Below are 19,552 nucleotides of genomic sequence, written 5' to 3' on the forward strand. Positions count from 1 at the left end.
AACACTCTTTAAGCAGCTGGCAGAGAAAAAGCTGGAAGGACACCTAAAGAGGAGAGTCCGGAGCAGAACCTGGGAGTCCGAATGAATAAGGAGAAGACGCAGACAAGGAGGACCAGGAAGGAGGGCGCAGTTGTGCCCAGTGCTGTATAGAGAAAGGTTCCAAAGCATCCGTTCGATCTGGCCTAGGTGACCTATGCCAGAACAGTCTCCGTGTTAGTGGTGCAGGCGGGAGTCCCACTGCAATAAACAGTGAATGAGGGAGTAGAAAAAGTGAATGAAGAAACCAAGCGCTGTGCCCTCACTTGCCCTGGGAAATTCCAGGGCAGACGTCGGGAGCTGGTGCGGAGGAAGGGCCTTCCCGACAGGGCTCGGGATGCAGCCTGGGAAGCCTGTCAGCCTCCCAGCCCTCAGGTAGGCGCGGCTCCAAGGTCAGGGTCACCTCGGGCCTCCAGGCAACCCGTCACCTTGACGACCAACTGGAAAAAAAAAAAAAAAAAAAACAACAACCCGGAAGGGGCGGAAGCATTCAGGTTATCTCGCGATATGTGGCAGGCCGGGGCCGGCCTTCCGGGCCTGGAGGCCGAGGCCGGCTCTCGCGAGACTTGCCTGGAATCGAAGCGCGGGGCCCGACCTTAAGGAAAGTGGGAGCTGCGGGTGGGGAACATGTCGGACTCCGAGCTCGGCAGGAAGTGGGACCGGTGCATGGCGGATGCGGTCGTGAAGATAGGTGAGAAGCCTCTCGCCCCTGCAGGCCCCTCCCGGAGCGGAGCGGCCGGCTCCAGGCCCCGCTGACCAGGAGAGCGGGAGGGAAGCCCCTGGGGAGGTCAGGCCGACCGGCCTGGTCCAGCCCCTCCGGCCAAGGCGAGCTGCCCGAGCCGGGCGGGGGGTCACTCGGGCGGCGGGGTCCCCGGCAGGAGGACCCTGGGCGTCCGCGCGAGGTGGGAGGGGAGGAGTCTCAGCCCCGAGGGAATAGGGGACGGTCGGGCTGGCAGGTGGCAGGAGAGGTGCAGAGCTCATCGAGTAAAAAGCGGTCTGCAGGGCACAACCTCTTGCCAGAGGCTGGAAATTCTCCTCGGGGGCCGCATCTCCCGCACAGGGAGTGGAGCCGGGTCAGGGTCACAATGCTGTCCTGCCGAGACAAGTGCCTTCTAAAGAAGGTCATGGGGAGCGTTTTATAGACACCGACAGGCCCTCACGGGAGTTGCTGTCATTCCCGAGTTGTATTTATTTGATTATCTGATTTATTGGCATCAGAGTAGTCTGCGCCCTGAAATTGGAGACATAGTGATCTGGAATGAGAATAGCCCAGGGAAATAAGAGATTGGACACTTCTTGGTTCTCGATGTAACTACGCGGAGCCTGTTAACATGTGCTCAGTGACGACACAGATTATGAAGTCACTGCATGGAGGGGAGGGGAAAGACGGAAGCTAATTTATTGAGCGTGTACTAAGTGCCAGGCACTGCGCTCGGTGCGCAACTTAATACATTATCTCACACCGGTAGTGAAACGGGGAGGCAGGTGAATGAATTGGTCCAGGGTCTAATAAATGACGAAGTTTCTAATAAGTAGCAAAGTTGGAAACTTAACTCAGGTTTTCTGGCTTCAAGCCCCATGCTCGCTCTTTGATACTAATTCTTATTATCCAGATTTGATATTTTTGTATGGAAAATTTAAGAGGATTTAAGATTGTGCCCATTGAATGAAAATGTTGAAAGAGATTTAAGATGGTAAGCACCATGAGAACAGAGATGCTTTCTGGTTTATTCATTGCTGTATCTCCTGCCCCTTTCTGGGTTTTCCAGTGCTTAATAAAAATTGTTGAGAATAAGTTAATAAGTGGAGTACTACTTACTAGATCAAAGCTGTCACTTCACCCTTGAATTTACTTACCAGCTGTGTGATTTGGGGCAAGTTGTTTAACCCTCTCGCCCTCTTGTTTCCTCATTTGTAAATGGACAATAGTAATTATTACTATCTCACAGAGTTATTTAAATTTTTTTTTTAACGTTTATTTATTTTTGAGATAGAGAGAGACAGAGCATGAATGGGGGAGGGTCAGAGAGAGGGAGACACAGAATCTGAAACAGGCTCCAGGCTCTGAGCTGTCAGCACAGAGCCCGACGCGGGGCTCGAACTCACGGACCGGGAGATCATGACCTGAGCCGAAGTCGACTGCCCAACCGACTGAGCCACCCAGGCGCCCCTCACAGAGTTATTAAGACTGCGAGTTAGTCTAAGTAAAGGCTTGAGTATGAACCAGTGAAGAATGAGTTATTCTGTAAGTGAGCCAAGAAATACAGTTTTTGTGATTGTAAACAGCTCACATTTAGGGGCGAAGATGTAACCGTGGGTATCATATGGCCACAATACGGGAGGTGCGTGGGTGGCTTAGTGGGTTACGTGTCCAATTCTTGATCTCAGCTCAGGTGATGATCTCCCAGTTCACGGGATCGAGCCCTGAGTTGGGCTCTGTGCAGACAGCATGGAGCCTGCTTGGAATTCTCTCTCTCCCTCTCTCTCTGCCCCTCCCCAGCTTAGATGCGCTCTCTCTCTCTCTCTCTCTTCCTCTAAATAAATAAATAAATAAGAACCAAGCCACAGGAAGTATTACACAGTATGATGGCAGTAGTTAAGAGGGGGAGGCAGACAGCTGAGTTGGAAATTACCAACTCTCGCCCTTCACCCCCATCCTCTACTTTTGTAGCTTTGGGTAGGCTCGCTTCCTTCACTATGAAATGGAGATTAAAAAAAAAAAAAACCCAAAACAGATTTACCTAAAAGGATTAGGAAGATTGAAGGATAGTGAAGTAATAAGATACTTAGCCCGGTGCCTGGCACTTCCACAGTCAGCAGACGGTAGTCGTAATCACTGTTGGTATTGATATTGTTGTGCTGCTCAGGATCACCTGAGGCGGTGAGTAGCGTCACTGTCATTCATGAGGTGGGACACTGGTGGGGGGTGGGGGATACAGGGGTGAAACAGTTAAATGGGGGCACAGTGATACACGATTACAGATAAAAGTTAAAATGAGTGACTCAGGCTCCTTCTGCTGTCGAGCTGTTATAAAGCAAGTAAGTGCCGTGATGGGCTGAGGTCATCCAGCGAGAGTTTGCAAGGAAAATGGGCTTTCACCTGACCTTTGGAGAATGACCTGGACTTGGATAGGCTGGGAGGGTGGGGGAATTTGAACAGAGGCCCAGTTGAACTTTTGTAGAGCAGGACACTGAAGCGTGGAGAGGTTAAGAAGCTAGGTGTGGAGGAGCAGGGGTTAGAACGCAGCTATTCTGAAGTCAGCATCCCTCCTCCCTGAAGAAGGGTGGTTCAGGTGGAGTCAGAATTGTGAAATGTCTTAGAGAAATTCCGCTTTGTCTTAAAGGCTTTTGAGTTGCCTTTGGCTTTTTCACATGCATTCTGCATATTCCACACAGGCTGTCTTAAAAATCTTGTTACTTTCTGCCTCTAGGGCTCATTAGTTCTAGGTTGGTGTAGAATCATGGGATGGTTTTAAGCAACAAATATTTACTGGGTTCTGGGCCAGTCAGTGGGCAAATGGAGAAGCAGAAGGCATTTCATTTGCCTCAACAGGGAACTGATGTGATATCAATGGAATTTTGGTATGATTGTTCTGGCAGTGTTTTATAAAGAACAGATCAGGAGTTGAGGAAGCCAACGGTACTGTGAGTGTGGAGCAGTGAACGCCTGCACTGTTAGACCAGAAAGGAATGAGTATATTTGAGAAACTTCAGACTTTGTTCCCCATTTATAAAATGGAGACAGTAATTCCCACCTCCTCTAGGCTAGAACAGTGCCAGATTTATAGTAGGAGCCCAGTAAATGCTGTTTTCTTCATCTTTCTCTCCAAATGGTTAACTTTGCCTTATTCCATTTCTTGCAAAGAGGACTCCAAGGTTAGAATGTGGTTAAGGGGTGATTCATTGATCAGAACTTGGAAGTAAAAAGTAACAGGACTCATAACTGATCACGGGGGTGGCAGGAGAGAGACCAATGAGAGCAAAGATCGTGATTTTGGTTGCTTTTCTGCTTACATGGTTGAATTGTTTGAGAATGATCATGCAGTTGAGAAGGAGGCTTTAATTTTGCAGAAGAAACTGAGTTCAGATCTGCAGGGCACAGTCCCTTTAGCAGGGGGACTTAGAGATAGGGCGTAAGAGGGATGAAGCACCAAAGCACTTGGGGAGGCTTTAGTCTGAGAGATCTTTGAGACGGTGCAGATGCACACACTCTGTCGTGAGTGTCGGTTCCTATTCCTGTAGGCAGTGAGGTTATGGAACTCTGAACCTCTTTGGCTGCTTGCTTCCTGGTCCTGCAGAACAGAGGTGGAGACTCAGAGCGGCGGCCTGCGGTAAGATAGGTTTTATAGCAGATGCAGGCAGGGAAGAAGGGCCAACAGTGGGCTTTCAGCTGGATCTTGGTAATGTCATGCTCTGGCTTGACCGAGACGGAAGGGAAGCCAGGGTGAATGGACAGCTCCCTTTGTGAGCTCTTCTCTGGCTGCCTTAGACCTGAAGTGTTTTTGTTCTCTTCTCACTGGTTTGCTAAAGAATGAGTATTTTCATTGCTCGTGTTTAGCTTAGAGGTAATACGTCTGAGTTAAAGAGCACATAAGCTTGTACTTTAGACAGTTCTTAAAACAAAACAAAACAAAAAAAAAACCCCCAAACTGCCCTTCAAGGATCTCTTACTCTGAAGCTTGGGCAGTGCCTCAACAGAAAAGTCTCCTATGATTTCGTCCTGTAGGAAGAGCTATATTTACTTACGAATACCTTTCCCCTACCCTTCGCAGTTTTATTTTCCCTGTTAATTTTGGTTTTAAAATATCTATTTTGTGTGCGCGGTAGGATAGGTGGTTTCTAATATGGTTTGATCTAATATATTGAACCCATGAATCAAACAAAACAAAACAAAACACATGCTTCCCTGTAATAGGCACAATAGGCCATTGTTCCTGACACATCTGTTTCTCTCTTTCAGCTCTTGTTCCTTTCTTTTCCTTTCTCCCCCTCACATTTTTACCCTTCTCTTTGGCCTCTGTTCTTATTCCTGCCACTCATATGCATTGCCTAGTTCCTCCATAAAGTTTGAAATTAATGTATCTTTTTTTTTTTTTTAAATAAACTTGTTCGCATTGAATAAGTGCCCTGTTTGTTCTCCTTCACAGCACTGATTTTTCTTAATAGCACATATCACCATCTGAAATTTGCGATTTGTTTCTTTACTTGAATGTGAACTCATGAGACTCAGAGACTTTTTTTTTTTGTTCACTGTTGATCCCCTAACCCCTGGCCTAGAGGAGGCATACAATAATTACTGTTAAATGAATGACATGTATTGCTGAGAATTTTGCAGACTACATTCTCTGCCCATATTTGCTCCTCCTCAGTGTGTTTATTAACTGAATGAATTAGCATTTAAATTAAAAAGCCGGAGTAGATTTCACGTGAATTTCTGCCAGTTCACATCTTTGATCATGTGTCCCTGTGATCTTGGGACTTTTACCAACTTTTTATTTCATCTGGGGATATAAATGATTGTCAGTAGATCTTAATAATAAACTAGTATTAGAGATGCCTGGGAGTTTGTATTTGAACAAGTAGAGGGTGATGTTGGTTTAAGTCGTAGTGCCAAAGCCTTATTGCAGGAAATTAAAAAGGAGTGAAGAATATTACATTTTATGAATGGCATGTTCCATTAGGTGTTTTTTTTTAAGTTTATTTCTTTATTTTGAGAGAGACAGAGCTCAAGCTGGGGCAAGGGCAGAGAGAGAGGGAGAATCTTAAGCAGGCTGCGGTGGTCAGCACAGAGCCCAGTGTGGGGCTTGAACCCATGAAACCGTGAGATCATGACCTGAGCCAAAATCAAGAGTCGGATGCCCAACTGACTGAGCCACCCAGGTGGCCCATATTCCGTTAGTTTTTATATAAATGCATCGTTAATGGTTTTTTGCTAATTTTATGGATTTATTGTGTGTGTTTTTTTTTTTAAGTTTATTTATTTTGAGAGAGAGAGAGAGGGAGAGAGAATATCCCAAGCAGGCTCTGTGCTGTCAGCGCAGAGCCCATCTCAGGGCTCGATCCTATGAACTGCAAGATCATGACCTGAGCTGAAACCAAGAGTCAGACGCTTCACAGACTGAGCCACCCAGGCGCCCCTTATGGATATATTTTTAAGTTTTATCAGATTTCTTGAATGCTCTGGTTTTCTTTCTCCACTCTGTTCACGGGCTGTGGTGTTTGTTTTCCTTGTACGTACTGAGTAATTTGTCTTGTGTGTACCCACATGAATAAATCACACATTCTTGTTAACAAGAATAGAAAGCATTGTGTCCTGCCGAAATAGAGGGCTTAAAAGCTCTGGGACAAGCTGGTGCCCTCAGCTTGTGCTCGTCACTCTGGACTGGACGGGCAGTTGTATGTTTTCTGTTTCCCTGGGAAAATAAGATTCCAGATGAGAAAATCCCAGCTATGAGACTTAGGGAGGTACTTCCCTGTGACTTGAGAATTTCTAAGCCCTGCAAGTGTGGGTCATGGAAGCACTGCCACTGCCCCCAGAGCCTTGTTATAATTCACTCAAGTGCTAGGTCTGTGCCAGGCTATGACCTCACACCAAGCTGATGTCTGTGTGAGTGGCCAGGGTTGCAGATTTGCCTGAGGAAGCTTTGAAGAACATCTGATTCTGGTACTTCCCGGGTTCACATGGGGGTCCTGGCATCCCTAGTGTGACTTGAAAAGTTCTAAAATTGACTGTATCCCTTTTCCCCATGTTTTGTTCCCACTGTGAGGCCAGAGTATGGAATATCTAGTCTTCTAACCTGTGAATTGGTGGGGAGATCTCAAAGAGATCTTAGTTTTCTTAGTAGCAAGGAAAAGTGCAAGCCATGGACATTTGCAAGCACCCTTAGAATGTATTCCATTCAGTGGACTATGGCGGCATTCGCATTTGTGTACTTTTCCTTTCCTTGATTTTTCTTCATTAGAAATAAATATACCAAAAAACAAAACAAAACAAAAAAAAAAGAAAACAATATACTAAGGGGTGTGCACCTGGCTCAGTCAGTAAAGTGTGTGACTCTTGATCTCAGGGGCCTGAGTTTGAGCCCCACGTTGGGTGTAGAATTTACTTGAAGGAAGGAAGGAAGAAGGGAAGGAAGGAAGGAAGAAGGGAAGGAAGGAAGAAGGGAAGGAAGGAAGAAGGGAAGGAAGGAAGGAAGAAGGGAAGGAAGGAAGGAAGGAGGGAAGAAAAGAAAGAAAGAAAGAAAGAAAGAAAGAAAGAAAGAAAGAAAGAAAGAAAAAGAAAGAAAGAAAGAAAGAAACAAGTAAGTACCTATCTGTGCCTCAGTTTCTTCATCTATAGAATGGTAGTACCTTCCTCAGAGGGTTGTTATGAGTAGGGATAAAATGAAATACTCTCTATAGAGCCGATTAAGATATCACCTGTATTTGAAAAATATTAGCTCCAAGCATGTAAATGAAGGTTAGCAGTCATAAGTTAAAATAGGTAACACGTTTGCTTTTATTTTGCTATTGTGGGTAGTACTGAAGCCTAATGATCAGTATTGCAGCTTATATATATACTAGCAATCATTCATGTATATGTCCCCAAACAATTTCATACCAGGCCTTGTGGAAAGCCTGGGGGGTGAAGTGCACAGGTGGTAGGCACTGGCCTTACCCTGGCTCACCTTCTGGAAGAAGGAGTTCCATCTTGGAGAATATGTTGGCATTTAGTAGGTGGACTGGGTGGACAGTTGAATTCTAGGCCTTGGAAACTGTCCAGGCGGTGTCCCAGAGGACAGAGAGGCTTTGACTTCTTCAGGGAATGATGATAATGGCTACCATTTATTGGACACTGTGCCAGATTCTGGCATCTTACGTTACATTTTACATACATTATCTCAATTCTTTAAAAAAAAGTTTTGTTTTTTAATGTTTATTTTAGGGAGATGGAGAGAGAGAGAGAGACAGAGACGGAGACAGAGCATGAGCCGGGGAGGGGCAGAGAGAGGGGGAGACAGAATCCGAAGCAGGCTCCGGGCTCCTAGCTGTCAGCATAGAGCCCGATGCGGGGCTCGAACTCCTGAATCGTGAGATCATGACCTGAACCAAAGTCGGACACTTAACTGACTGAGCCACTCAGGTGCCCCTATCTCATTTAATTCTTATACCCTTATGGGTACTCTCCCCTTTTTTCCCGATTTTTTTTATTGTGATGAAATATACCATCTGAGCCACTTAAAATGTATAATTAAATGATATTCAATACGTTCATAATGTTGTGCGGTTATTGCCACCATCCATCTCCATAACTCTTCATTTTGTAAAACTGTAACTCCTTTTACCCATTTAACAACAACTCCCTCCAGCCCCTGGCAACCTCCATTCTTTCTGTCTCTGATTTTGTCTGCTCTAAGTACTTCGTATACATCGAATCATACAGCCCTTGTCTTTTTGAGACTGGTCTCTTTCACTTTGTGTGATGCCCTCAAGGTTCATCCGTGTTGTAGGATATATCAGAATTTCCTTCCTTTTTAGGTCTGAATAAGATTCCACTGTGTGTGTGTGTGTGTGTGTGTGTGTGTGTGTGTGTGTGTGTGACATTTTGCTTATTCACCTGTCGATGGGCACTGTTGTGAATAACGCTGCTATGAACATGGGTATACAGCTGACTTTGCTTTCAGTTCTCTTGGGTATGTACCCGGAAGTGGAATTGTTGGATCATATTGTAATTCTCTTTTTTACCATTTTGAGGATCTGCCCTCCTGTTTTCCACAGCAGCTGTACCATTTTACATTCCCACCTGTACTGCACAAGAGTCCCAATTACTTCACATCCTCACTGACACTTGTTATTTCCTTCCTTCCTTTCTTTTTATTTTAAAGTTTATTTATTTATTTTGAGGGAGAGAGCGCACGCACACCCTGCTCATGAATGAGATCATGACCTGAGCTGAAATCAAGAGTTGGATGCTCAACAGACTGAGCCCCCAGGCACCCCCCATTTCTTCTTCTTCTTTTTTTTTTTTAATATTTATTTTTGAAAGAGAGAAAACGAGCACCTGGGGGAAGGGCAGAGAGAGAAGGAGACACAGACTCTGAAGCAGGCTCTAGGCTCTGAGCTGTCAGCACAGAGCCCAACGCGGGGCTCGACCTCAGGAGCTGTGGGATCATGACCTGAGCCGAAGTCGGATGCCCAACCCACTGAACCACTCAGGCTCCCCCCCCCCCCTTTTCATTTTTTAATAGTAACCATCCTAATGGGTGTAAGCTAGTATCTCATTGTAGTTTTGATTTTCATTTCCCTGATGATTAGTGATGTTGAGCATCTTTTCATGTGATTACTGGTCATTTGTATGTCCTTGAAAATGTCTGTTCAGGTCCTTTGTCCATTTTTGAATTGGTTTATTGTTGTGTTTTAGGAGCTCTCTATATATTCTGGATATTAACTCCCTATCAGATAGATGATTGGTATATATTTTCTCCCATTCTGCGGATGTCTTTTAACTCTGTTAATGTTGTCTTTTGAATCACACAGTTTAAACATTTTTGTGAAGTCCAGTTTGTCTGCTTTTCCCCTTGTTGCCTGTGCCTTTGGTGTCCGAATGGGAAAAACTCCATTTCTTCTTTATTCCCACACTCGGAGTACATCTGGCACCTGACGTGTGGGTTTTCCACAGCAAGTGGCTCCCTGACCCCGGCTGAGTGTCTTATAATTCAGTTCAATTCTGACACTCACTGGACCCCATGGGTTAGGGCTCAGTCACGTAAGACCGCCCCCGCCTCAGATGCCTGTCACAAGTCCACGCTGTTGCCCGTGCTTCTGGCTGGCTGGCTATGAATCACAATTCCCATGACCCCCTCCTAGGGATTGATAATTTGCTACAATGGCTGGCAGAACTCAAGGAAACAGTTTACTTACTAGATTACCAGTTTATTACCAAGGATATTAAAGACCATGAATGGACAGCCAGATGAAGAGACACACAGACTGGGGACCTGAGGTCCAAAGTGCAGGAGCTTCTGCTTCTGTGGAATTGGGGTGTGCCACCCTCCTGGCACGTAGATATGTTCACTGACCTAGAAGTTCTCAGAACCCATACTTTGGGGATTTTTATAGAAGCTTCACCGTGAAGGCCTCATCAGTCATTAACTCACTTTCCAGTCCCTCTTCCCTTCTGAGAGGATGCAGGGTGGGGCTGCAAATTCCAGGCTTGGCTTGGTCTTTCCCGTGACCAGCTCCCACCCTGAAGCTATCCAGGAGCTCCGAGATTTGCCTCATTGGAACAGACACTCCTATCACCCAGGAAATTCTGAGGGATTTAGGAGCTCTGCCAGGAATTGGGGGCAGAGACTAATATATGTGTTTTTTGTTATTTCAGTGTCGTATCCAAGAAATCATTGCCAAACCCAATATTGTGAAGCTTTTGCCCTGACTTTTCTCTAAGGGTTTTTTAGTTTTTACATTTAGGTCTTTGATCTGTATTGAGTTAATTTTTGCATATAGTGTCAGATAAGGAAGGATCCAGTGTCATTCTTTTGCATGTGGATCTCCAGTTTTCTCTGCACCGTTTGTTGAAAAGACTGCTGTTCCCTACTGAATGATCTTGGCACCCTAGTGAAAAGTGATTTGACCATGTATGCAAGAGTATATTTCTGTGCTCATTATTTTATCCCATTGAGCTGTATGTCTGTCTTTATGCCAGTACCACATGGTTTTGATTCCTGTAGCTTTGTAGTACGTTTTGAAATTAGGAAGTGTGGGCCCTGCAGGTTTGTTCTTTCTCAAGATTATTTTGGCTATTCAGGGTCCCTTGAGAGTCCGTGTGCATTTTAGATCGGTTGTTCTACTTCTGCAGAAAACTTCTTAGGATTTTGATTAAGGATTGCATTGAATTTTAGATTTAGAATTTTAGATTGAATCTAAATTTGTTTCTAGTTAACAAATTGAATACTGCTTATTAGTATTCAATACTATTTATATCTATAATATTTATAGTATTATAATAATACTATTAGTATTAACACCATTTATTCTGTTATAGAATACTATGGTATGGATATACCACATTTTGGTTATCCATTGCCAGTTTATGGACATTTACGTTGTTGATACTTTTTGGCTATTATGGATAATGCTGCTGTGATCAAGTGTACAAGTTCTTACCTGAATGTATGTTTTCATTTCTCTTGGGTGTGTATGTATCTAGGAGTGGAATTGTTGGGTTGTGTGGCAACTCTTTGCGTAGCATTGAGAAAAACCATGGAATGTGGGGCTGAAGACTGACATGGTTGGATTTCTGATTTCAGAAAGATGAATGAGGTAGAAAGGACCAAGGTGAAGGCAAGGAGATCGGTTAGTATATTACTGCAAGTTCATGCCAAAGATGAGGTGGTCCAATTAGAGGAAATCAAAACCAAGATGGGGCCAGAGGAGTGGAACGGAGACAGATGTCACAGATGTCACGGTGTCATGCATTGGTCATATTTATGGAACCTGAAATGCTCATGAGCAGGAGGAGTCAGGGTGATGCCAAGCTTATGTAAGTGGAGAATGGCTTTGCCCTTGACAGGTGGGGAGCCCAAGCAACATTTTACAGTTTATTAATTTCTGGTATGTCTGGAGATGGGTCTCTGGTGATATGCAGCTCAGTCAACAGAGATGAAATTGCTTTTGCCCTGCAGTAATCTTCATGAAAAGAAAGGGTTTGGCTTTATTTCTTCCTTGTTAAGAAAGTAGGACAGAAATGACTTAGCAGCTGACTTGCCTTTGAATTAGCCAGCAGATTTTGTGTATTCCTCCAATAATCGATCAAGTGTAGTGAAATTAATTGTTAAGGCTATTTTTTTAAGGCCACTTTCATGTTTAAAAAAATGCTGTACCGAAAGAGGCCATTGAGTAAGGTCATGGAAAAAGGAGCAAATTATTGTTTGTCTTTAAATATCAGTTCATCTGATAAATGTGGGTTACCACAAAGTATTGGTGGTTCACCAAAAATTGCCTTTTGGTAGCCTGTGTTTGGAAACTGATACGTTTCCATTTCATGGAGTGATATCACTTAGGCTAAACTAAAATACTTCAAAGGTTTTTGGTTGTTTGTAGGTTTGGGTTTCAAATTAGTACATGTTAATTGTTGAATCGGTCACCATATTTTGTTTGCTATATGTATTTCTAAACAGTTTTTGAGAGCAAAAATACTTTTTCCATTTGCGACAGCAATATGGATAATGGAACATTGTGATCTTGCTAGAGGAGAATTTTCTGTTAGTATTATAGAATAATGTAATTAGGCACTGTATGGAACTTGAAAACATATTTAAATTTTTGTTCTGGCTGTGGTTTTATGCTTTCCTAAAATGTGGCCTGAAACCGTTTATTAGTAAATATGCTGAATTGCTTTCTCTGGCAAGTGCATTTCAGTGTTGAATCCAAGTGAAAATACAAATATTTACTTATAAAAGTCTTTTGGTGTGGTAATATTTTTACTACAGCCATTGACCCACTAGTAAAATGTTAGGGCATTGCTAGATTGGATCCTGTTTATTTAAAGGCCAAGAGAGGGAAAGAGAGCGGAAGCTAACATTAAGTGAATGCCTGTTATGTGTCACCGTATTTGTTACACTAACATATTATCCCTTTTCTACCCTCCTAGCAACTCAGTGAGGAAGTTTATATTCTCTCTCTTTTTCTAGCAAGAAAAACAATGCTCAAAGATTTTTATAGAAATTGAGAAGCTGATTTTTAAATCTAAATTAAAATGTAAACAATCCAAAGTAGCCAGGGCAATTTTTAAAAAGAAAAGCAAAGTTGGAAAATTAACATTACCTGACATCAAGACTTACTACAAAGCTACAGTAAACAAAGTGTGGTATTGGAGAAGGGAAACACATCTAGATCAGTGTCCAGAAATAGACCCGTAAATATATGGTCAATTAAAGATGATGCCAAGGCAGTTTAATGGGAAAAAGAAAATCTTTTCAACAGATGTGCTAGAATAACTGGATATCCATATCCAGAGAAAAAAACAAACCTCATTATTGTGCATAAAAATTAACTCGAAAGGATCACAGGCCTAAATGTAAAATGTAAAACTATAAAACCTCCGGAAGAAAACATAGGGGAAAAATCTCTGTGACCTTGAGTTTGGAAAAGATTTCTTAGGTCATGAAAGCAAAAGTCACTAAGAAAAAAAAATGATATGTGGCATTTGGTCAAAATCTAAAACTTTTGCTCTTTGTTTTGTTTTTTTTTTTTTTTAATTTTTTATGTTTATTTATTTTTGAGAGAGAAAGAGAGAGCACGGCAGGGGAGGGGCAGAGAGAGAGGGAGACACAATCCAAAGCAGGCTCCAGGCTGTGAGCTGTCAGCACAGAACCTGACACGGGGCTCGAACTCCCGAATGGTGAGATCGTGACCTGAGCCGAAGTTGGGCACTCAACCGACTGAGCCACCCAGGCGCCCCAAACTTTTGCTCTTTGAAAGACGGCATGAAGAGAACAAAAAGGCAAGCCACAGAATCGGAGAAAATATTTGCAATACATTATATCTGATAAAGGGCCTGTTTCCATAATAAAGAAAGAACTCTTAAAATTCAATACCAAGAAGACAGCCCATTTAAGAAAATGGGTAAAAGGGGCGCCTGGTGGCTCAGTCGGTTAAGTGTCCGACTTCGGCTCAGGTCACAACTTCATGGTTTGTGGGTTCAAGGCCCACGTTGGACTCTGCTGACAGCTCAAAGCCTGGAGCCTGCTTTGGATTCTGTGTCCCTGTCGCCCCCCCCCCCCCCACCTTCCACACTCCTGTTCTGTCTGTCTCTCTCAAAAACAAACATTAAACATTTTAAAAATGGGTGCAGTGTTTGAAAAGAATCTTCACAAATTATTATGCTAATGGCAAGTAAGCACATGATAGGATATTCAACTTCATTGGTCATTGGGGAAATGCAAATTAAAATCGTGAGGAGATAGATCAGCCTCCACACCCGTTAAAATAGTTAAAAAGACTGACAACACCCCCTAAAATTTGACTGGGATGTGGAGCAGCTGGAGTTGTGCACAGTTGATGGGGTTGTATGTTGGTGCATCCACTTTGTAAAACCGTCTGGTGGTTTCTTATAAACATACCATCTAGTCATTGTACTCCTAGGTATTTACCCAAGAGAAACGAAAACGTTTGCTCACACAAAGTGTGAATGTATGTGACTGTATGAATATGCGTAGCAGCTTTATTCATGGGGCCCCCAAACTGGGAAGGACCCATATGTCCATCAGCAGGTGAATGGGTAAACAAAATCCAGACTATCCATAAAGTGGACTATTCGGTAGTAAAAGGAACAAGTACTAATACATCCAGCAAGATGTATACCTTTCAGAATCATTCTGTTGGAGCTAGACACAGAAGACTGTGTGCTGTATTCCATTTACCTGCTTCCATTTGCACATACACTTCTAGAAAACGCAAACCAATCTGTGATGACAAAGCAGATAAGCGTTTGCCTAGGGCAGAGGGTGGAGGGAAGGGTGGACTGCAGAGGGGCACCGGGAAACTTCCAGGGGTGGCAGCACTGTTCGGTTTCACAGACGTAGATGCTTGTCAAACTCATACGCTTTAAATAGGTGCGGTATATTCTGCATAAATTATACTTCGAAAAGTAATTTAAGACCAACAAGATGAAAATGAAAAGTACTCCGTGTTGGTGAGGATGGAAACAAGCAGGACCCTCAGACTCTGATCGGTGAACCTCTTGGGAAAACTGCAGTACCTGCTGAGGGACCGTGTGTCTGCCCTGTGACACAACAGTTTCACGCCGCGGTGTCCACCCGACAAACATGCGTGCGCGTGTTCACCAGACGTCTTATACCAGAATGTTCGTAGAACACTGTTCATAATAGCACTGACTGGAAACTACCCAAATGCCCATCACTGGAATGCATAAGTAAATTGTGGTATATTGATGTGATGGAATACTCTATGGCAACGATAATGAACGACCCACAGCTGTTCGCAAATGTCAGACTAAAGTACTTACTGTGTGATTCCATTTATGTAAGTTTAAAACCAGGCAAAACTACTCTATCCTATTAGAAGTCAGAATATGATTACCCTTGGATAGAGAGCTTTGGATAAGGGAGAACCAGGCAGGCTTCTGAAGATGTTGGTAATTTGCTTTGCTTTGCTCTGGCTGCTGGTGACTTGGGTGTGTTTAGTCTAGAAATCTATCAAATGGTGTCCTTAATTGTGCAGTTTCTATATGTATGTTGTATTTCTTTTTTTTTTTTTTTTTTTTTTTTATTTTATTTTTGGGACAGAGAGAGACAGAGCATGAACGGGGGAGGGGCAGAGAGAGAGGGAGACACAGAATTGGAAACAGGCTCCAGGCTCCGAGCCATCTGCCCAGAGCCTGACGCGGGGCTCGAACTCACGGACCGCGAGATCGCGACCTGGCTGAAGTCGGACGCTTAACCGACTGCGCCACCCAGGCGCCCTGTATGTTGTATTTCAATTAAAAGTTTCTGAAAGACGTGCTGTCACAGAAAGGTGTCCTTGGTAATTATAAAGTGAGAAAAGCAAGTTGTAAAACATCATGCATGATATATGATCCTATTTATATAAATGGAATGATAAACAATAAACTTAATCCAAAATATCTCTCCAGAATGATGATGATGCTAGGTGGGGAGGATCATTAATTTTGCTGTTTTTTTTTTTTTTTTAATATGGAATGCTTCATGAATTTGCATATGTCATCCTTGCACAGGGGCCTTGCTAATCTCTGTATCATTCCAATTTTAGTATTATGTGCTGCCAAAGTGAGCACAATTTTGCTGTTTTTATAACGTAAGTAAATAAATGAGAACAGTTTCTGTTAAAAAAAAAAAAAAAAAAAAAAGCGGGGCTCCTGGGTGGCTCAGCCAGTTTAACATCTGACTGTTGATTTCAGCTCAGGTCATGATCCCGGGGTCGTGGGATTGAGCCTTGAGTTGGGCTCTCTGCTGAACGTGGAGCTTGCTTAGGAGTCTCTCTCTCTCTCTCTCTCTCTCTCTCTCTCTCTCTCTCCCTCCCTCCCTCCCCCCCCCCCTCTCCCTCCCTCTCCCCAACTCACATTCTCTCTCTCAAAAAAAAAAAAGTTATTTAGGGCTACCTGCCTGACTCAGTTGGTAGAGCATGAGACTCTTGATCTCGGGAATGTAAATTTGAGCCCCATGTTGGATGTAGAGATTACTTAAAATCTTAAAAAAAAATTTTTTTTTAAAGCTACTTTACTGAACTAGTAACTAAAGTCACTTCATTTGGGTCCTATAATTGAGAATGATGAATAATCTTTACATGAATATGTGAAGTCTAGTTTTGATATTTAATAGGTTGGTCCTTCAAAGTGAAAATCTGTTTAAGCTTTTCACCAACTTTGAAATTATATTGGTATCTATTTTTTGTTAATTTTTATTATTTTTTTTGTTTTTAAAAATTCCATCAAAATTAGCATATAATGCAACAATTATTTCAGGAGTAGATTCCTTAGTGCCCCTTACCCATTTAGCCCGTCCCCCCTCCCACAACCCCTCCAGCAACCCTCTGTTTGTTCTCCATATTTACGAGTCTCTTCTGTTTTGTCCCCCTCCCTGTTTTTATATTCTTTTTGTTTCCCTTCCTTTATGTTCATCTGTTTTGTCTCTTAAAGTCCTCATATGAGTGAAGTCGTATGATTTTTGTCTTTCTCTGACTGACTAATTTCACTTAGCATAATGCCCTCCAGTTCCATCCACGTAGTTGCAAATGGCAAGATTTCATTCTTTCTGATTGCCGAGTAATACTCCATTGTATATGGATACCACATCTTCTTTTTCCATTCATCCATCGATGGATGTTTGGGCTCTTTCCATACTTTGGCTATTGTTGATAGTGCTGCTATAAACATGGGGGTGCATGTGCCCCTTTGGAACAGCACCCCTGTGTCCCGTGGATAAATGCCTAGTAGTGCAATTGCTGGGTGGTAGGGTAGTTCTATTTTTAGTTTTTTGAGGAACCTCCATACTGTTTTCCAGAGTGGCTGCACCAGCTTGCATTCCCATGTTAATTTTTTTTAATGTTCATTTTTAAGAGAGAGAGAGAGAGCGAGAGACAGAGTACAAGTGGGGGAGGGACAGAGAGTGAGGGAGACAGAATCTGAAGCAGGCTCCAGACTCTGAGCTGTCAGCACGGAGCCTGATGCCTGGCTTGAACTCACAAACCATGAGATCATGACCTGAGATGAAGTTGGGCGCTTAACCGACTGAGCCACCCAGGCGCCCCATATATTGGTATATGTTAATGCAGTTTCTTGTTGGGTGACCTGTTACTGAGTTTGCTCATGGTGGATGTGAGGGCCCATTGTTGCTTTGGAAGGCCCCAGTTGTATAACCTCCGTGAATTCATAAACTTAAAGACTGATGGGTTGTTGGAGCCAGCAAGAACCTTAGGGATTCATTTGGTCCAGTGGTTTTTAACTGTCTTCCACAGCATCTTAGTGGTTGTCTCTGGGTGGGAGTAGGTAGGGAGAGGAAGACGAGGGGACGTGAAGCAAGTGGTTTTCTGGTTGGGCCTCCAGCCTCTCCCCTTTTCCCCAACAGAGCAGCTCCGCTGTGGTCTGTTTCGTTTACCTATTTGGGAAGATAACTCCATTGCTTTCAAAAAAGGTGGGGTGGGGAGTGCTGATAACCACTAGCTTTCTTTAACCCTCTTGTTTCAGAGATAAGCAAATTGATGCCTGGGGAGGTTGAGATGTGTTTTCCAGGGTCTGTTCATACAGGGTAATTTGGAACCTGTTTCTGCCTGTTCTGGATACTGGACGGATTTGTCCAGGAGACTGCTTCTTTCATGGTCTTCTGATCCCAGCTTATGATCTCTCTCCTCCATCCAGATTTACCCACACACTGGGCCCAAACACACACCCTCTCCATTCCCCTACCACTTACCCATAACTTAGTTTGGAGCTTGATTTCTCCTGAATGTGGCTGGTTCCCATTTTAGCTAGAGACCATCCCTAACCGAGAGGTGGCCATGAAAATCATATAGCTTCTACGTTAGAATAGACAGGGGAGTTCGTTTATCACCAGTTTTCAAAATGTGCTCTGTAGAGCCCTACAGTTTGTGGGGCCCCTTTGGGACAAGTATGGGTTTAGCAGGTAGGGTCTAGATGCAACTTGGAGTCCTCAAATAGTAGCTTCAGCTTTATCTATTGCATGTGCTAGGCTACCAGAGAAGATTTCTCTGGAAGGAAGGCTTTCTGCTTTGAAAGGAAGGCAGACGAGAAGGAAGGGAAGCCTTTCACGGTAAGGGTGAGGAAGGTGAAGGACATTAGCTGGAGAAGCATTGTAGGATGGTGAAAAGCCAGGTGGGCTTGACTGTCTCAGAGCCTCAATTTCCTCGTCTCTAAACTTCTTTTTCTTTTTTTTTTTTAAAGTAGGCTCCACACCCAGTGTGGGGCTCAAACTCATGACTCTGAGATCAAGAGTCGCGTGCTCTACCCACAGAGCCAGCTAGATGCCCCTCCTCGTCTGTACGCTTGGGATGCTAGTCCCCACATGGTTGTGATGAGGCTCAGGATAAGATAATAATCTAAATGGGTGTGAAAGCACTTTCTAGATTGTAACCGCCTAGATCAGTTTGTTCTCCACTGGGAGTGATTTACCGCTACCTTCTACCCCCTGGTGGCAACGTCTGGAAACTCCTGCGGTTGCCATACCGGGGGATGGGGCAGTCGGGGTGCTGCTGACACCTAGAAGGTAGGGGACAGGGATGCTGCCAAACATCCTGTGATGTGCAGAGCACCAAAGAATTGTACACGGAAAATGGTACATGGAAAAGAATTGAAGTTGAGAAACCTTGCCCCAGGCTTACGTCTCTATGGCTTACTCTCTATGGCTCCCCAGGCACAGCCCTTTCAGACTAATACTCACACAACACGGGTCATATATTCATACATCTCTAGGCGCGTACTCTTCCAGCAACTGAAATTGAGGTGAGAAATGAAGGGGAAAAAAAAGAAAAGGAATAAACAATCATTAGAATGACCTTAAACAAAGCATAGTACATTGTTATAAGGACCTTAAAAAAACACCACATGCGTGCATATGAGAAGAGCATGGGGTGTGAGGGGTATGAGTCAATGTTAATGAACGACGGGGAGCTGAGTTGCAAAATGGTGTGAGGCATGGCTGGGAGAGCTGACAGATTGCAGCGTTTGTTTAAAACTGTCCAGAATTTCCAGAGTTGCTTCAGTTGTGTATCTTCAGGTAGGATTTTTATTTTATTTATTTTTTTAAACATTTATTTGCGCACACCTGCGAACGAGCAGGGGAAGGGCAGAGTGAGAGAGAGAGAGAGAGAGAGAGAATGAGAATCTAAGCAGGCTCTGAGCTGTCAGCACAGAACCCGACGTGGGGCTTGATCCCACCAGCCACAAGATCCTCACATGAGCTGAAATCAAGAGTCGGACGCTTATGTGACTGAGCCACCCAGGTGCCCCTTCAGGTAGAATTTTAAAACTATTGATTAATAC

The 19,552-nt window shown here is 43.6% G+C and overlaps 1 protein-coding gene and 1 non-coding gene across 2 annotated transcripts in view; one reads left to right on the forward strand and one right to left on the reverse strand.

Annotated features, from left to right (window-relative positions):
• Positions 1 to 559: 559 nt before the first annotated feature.
• MICOS10 (mitochondrial contact site and cristae organizing system subunit 10) overlaps positions 560 to 19,552 on the forward strand; it is a 35,292-nt gene continuing 16,299 nt past the window's right edge. The window contains exon 1 of the mRNA XM_025935152.2: positions 560 to 727. Within this exon, the coding sequence (XP_025790937.1) occupies positions 664 to 727 (64 nt within the window). The 5' untranslated portion in view covers positions 560 to 663. The remainder of the gene's footprint in view (positions 728 to 19,552) is intronic.
• On the reverse strand, positions 15,726 to 15,832 carry LOC147577818 (U6 spliceosomal RNA). Its single transcript, XR_015255696.1, has one exon. It is a non-coding gene; the product is annotated as a U6 spliceosomal RNA (small nuclear RNA).

Source organism: Puma concolor, chromosome C1 (assembly GCF_028749965.1).
Source record: "Puma concolor isolate L17-30 chromosome C1, mPumCon1.1.hap2, whole genome shotgun sequence".
NCBI classification, from domain to species: domain Eukaryota; kingdom Metazoa; phylum Chordata; class Mammalia; order Carnivora; family Felidae; genus Puma; species Puma concolor.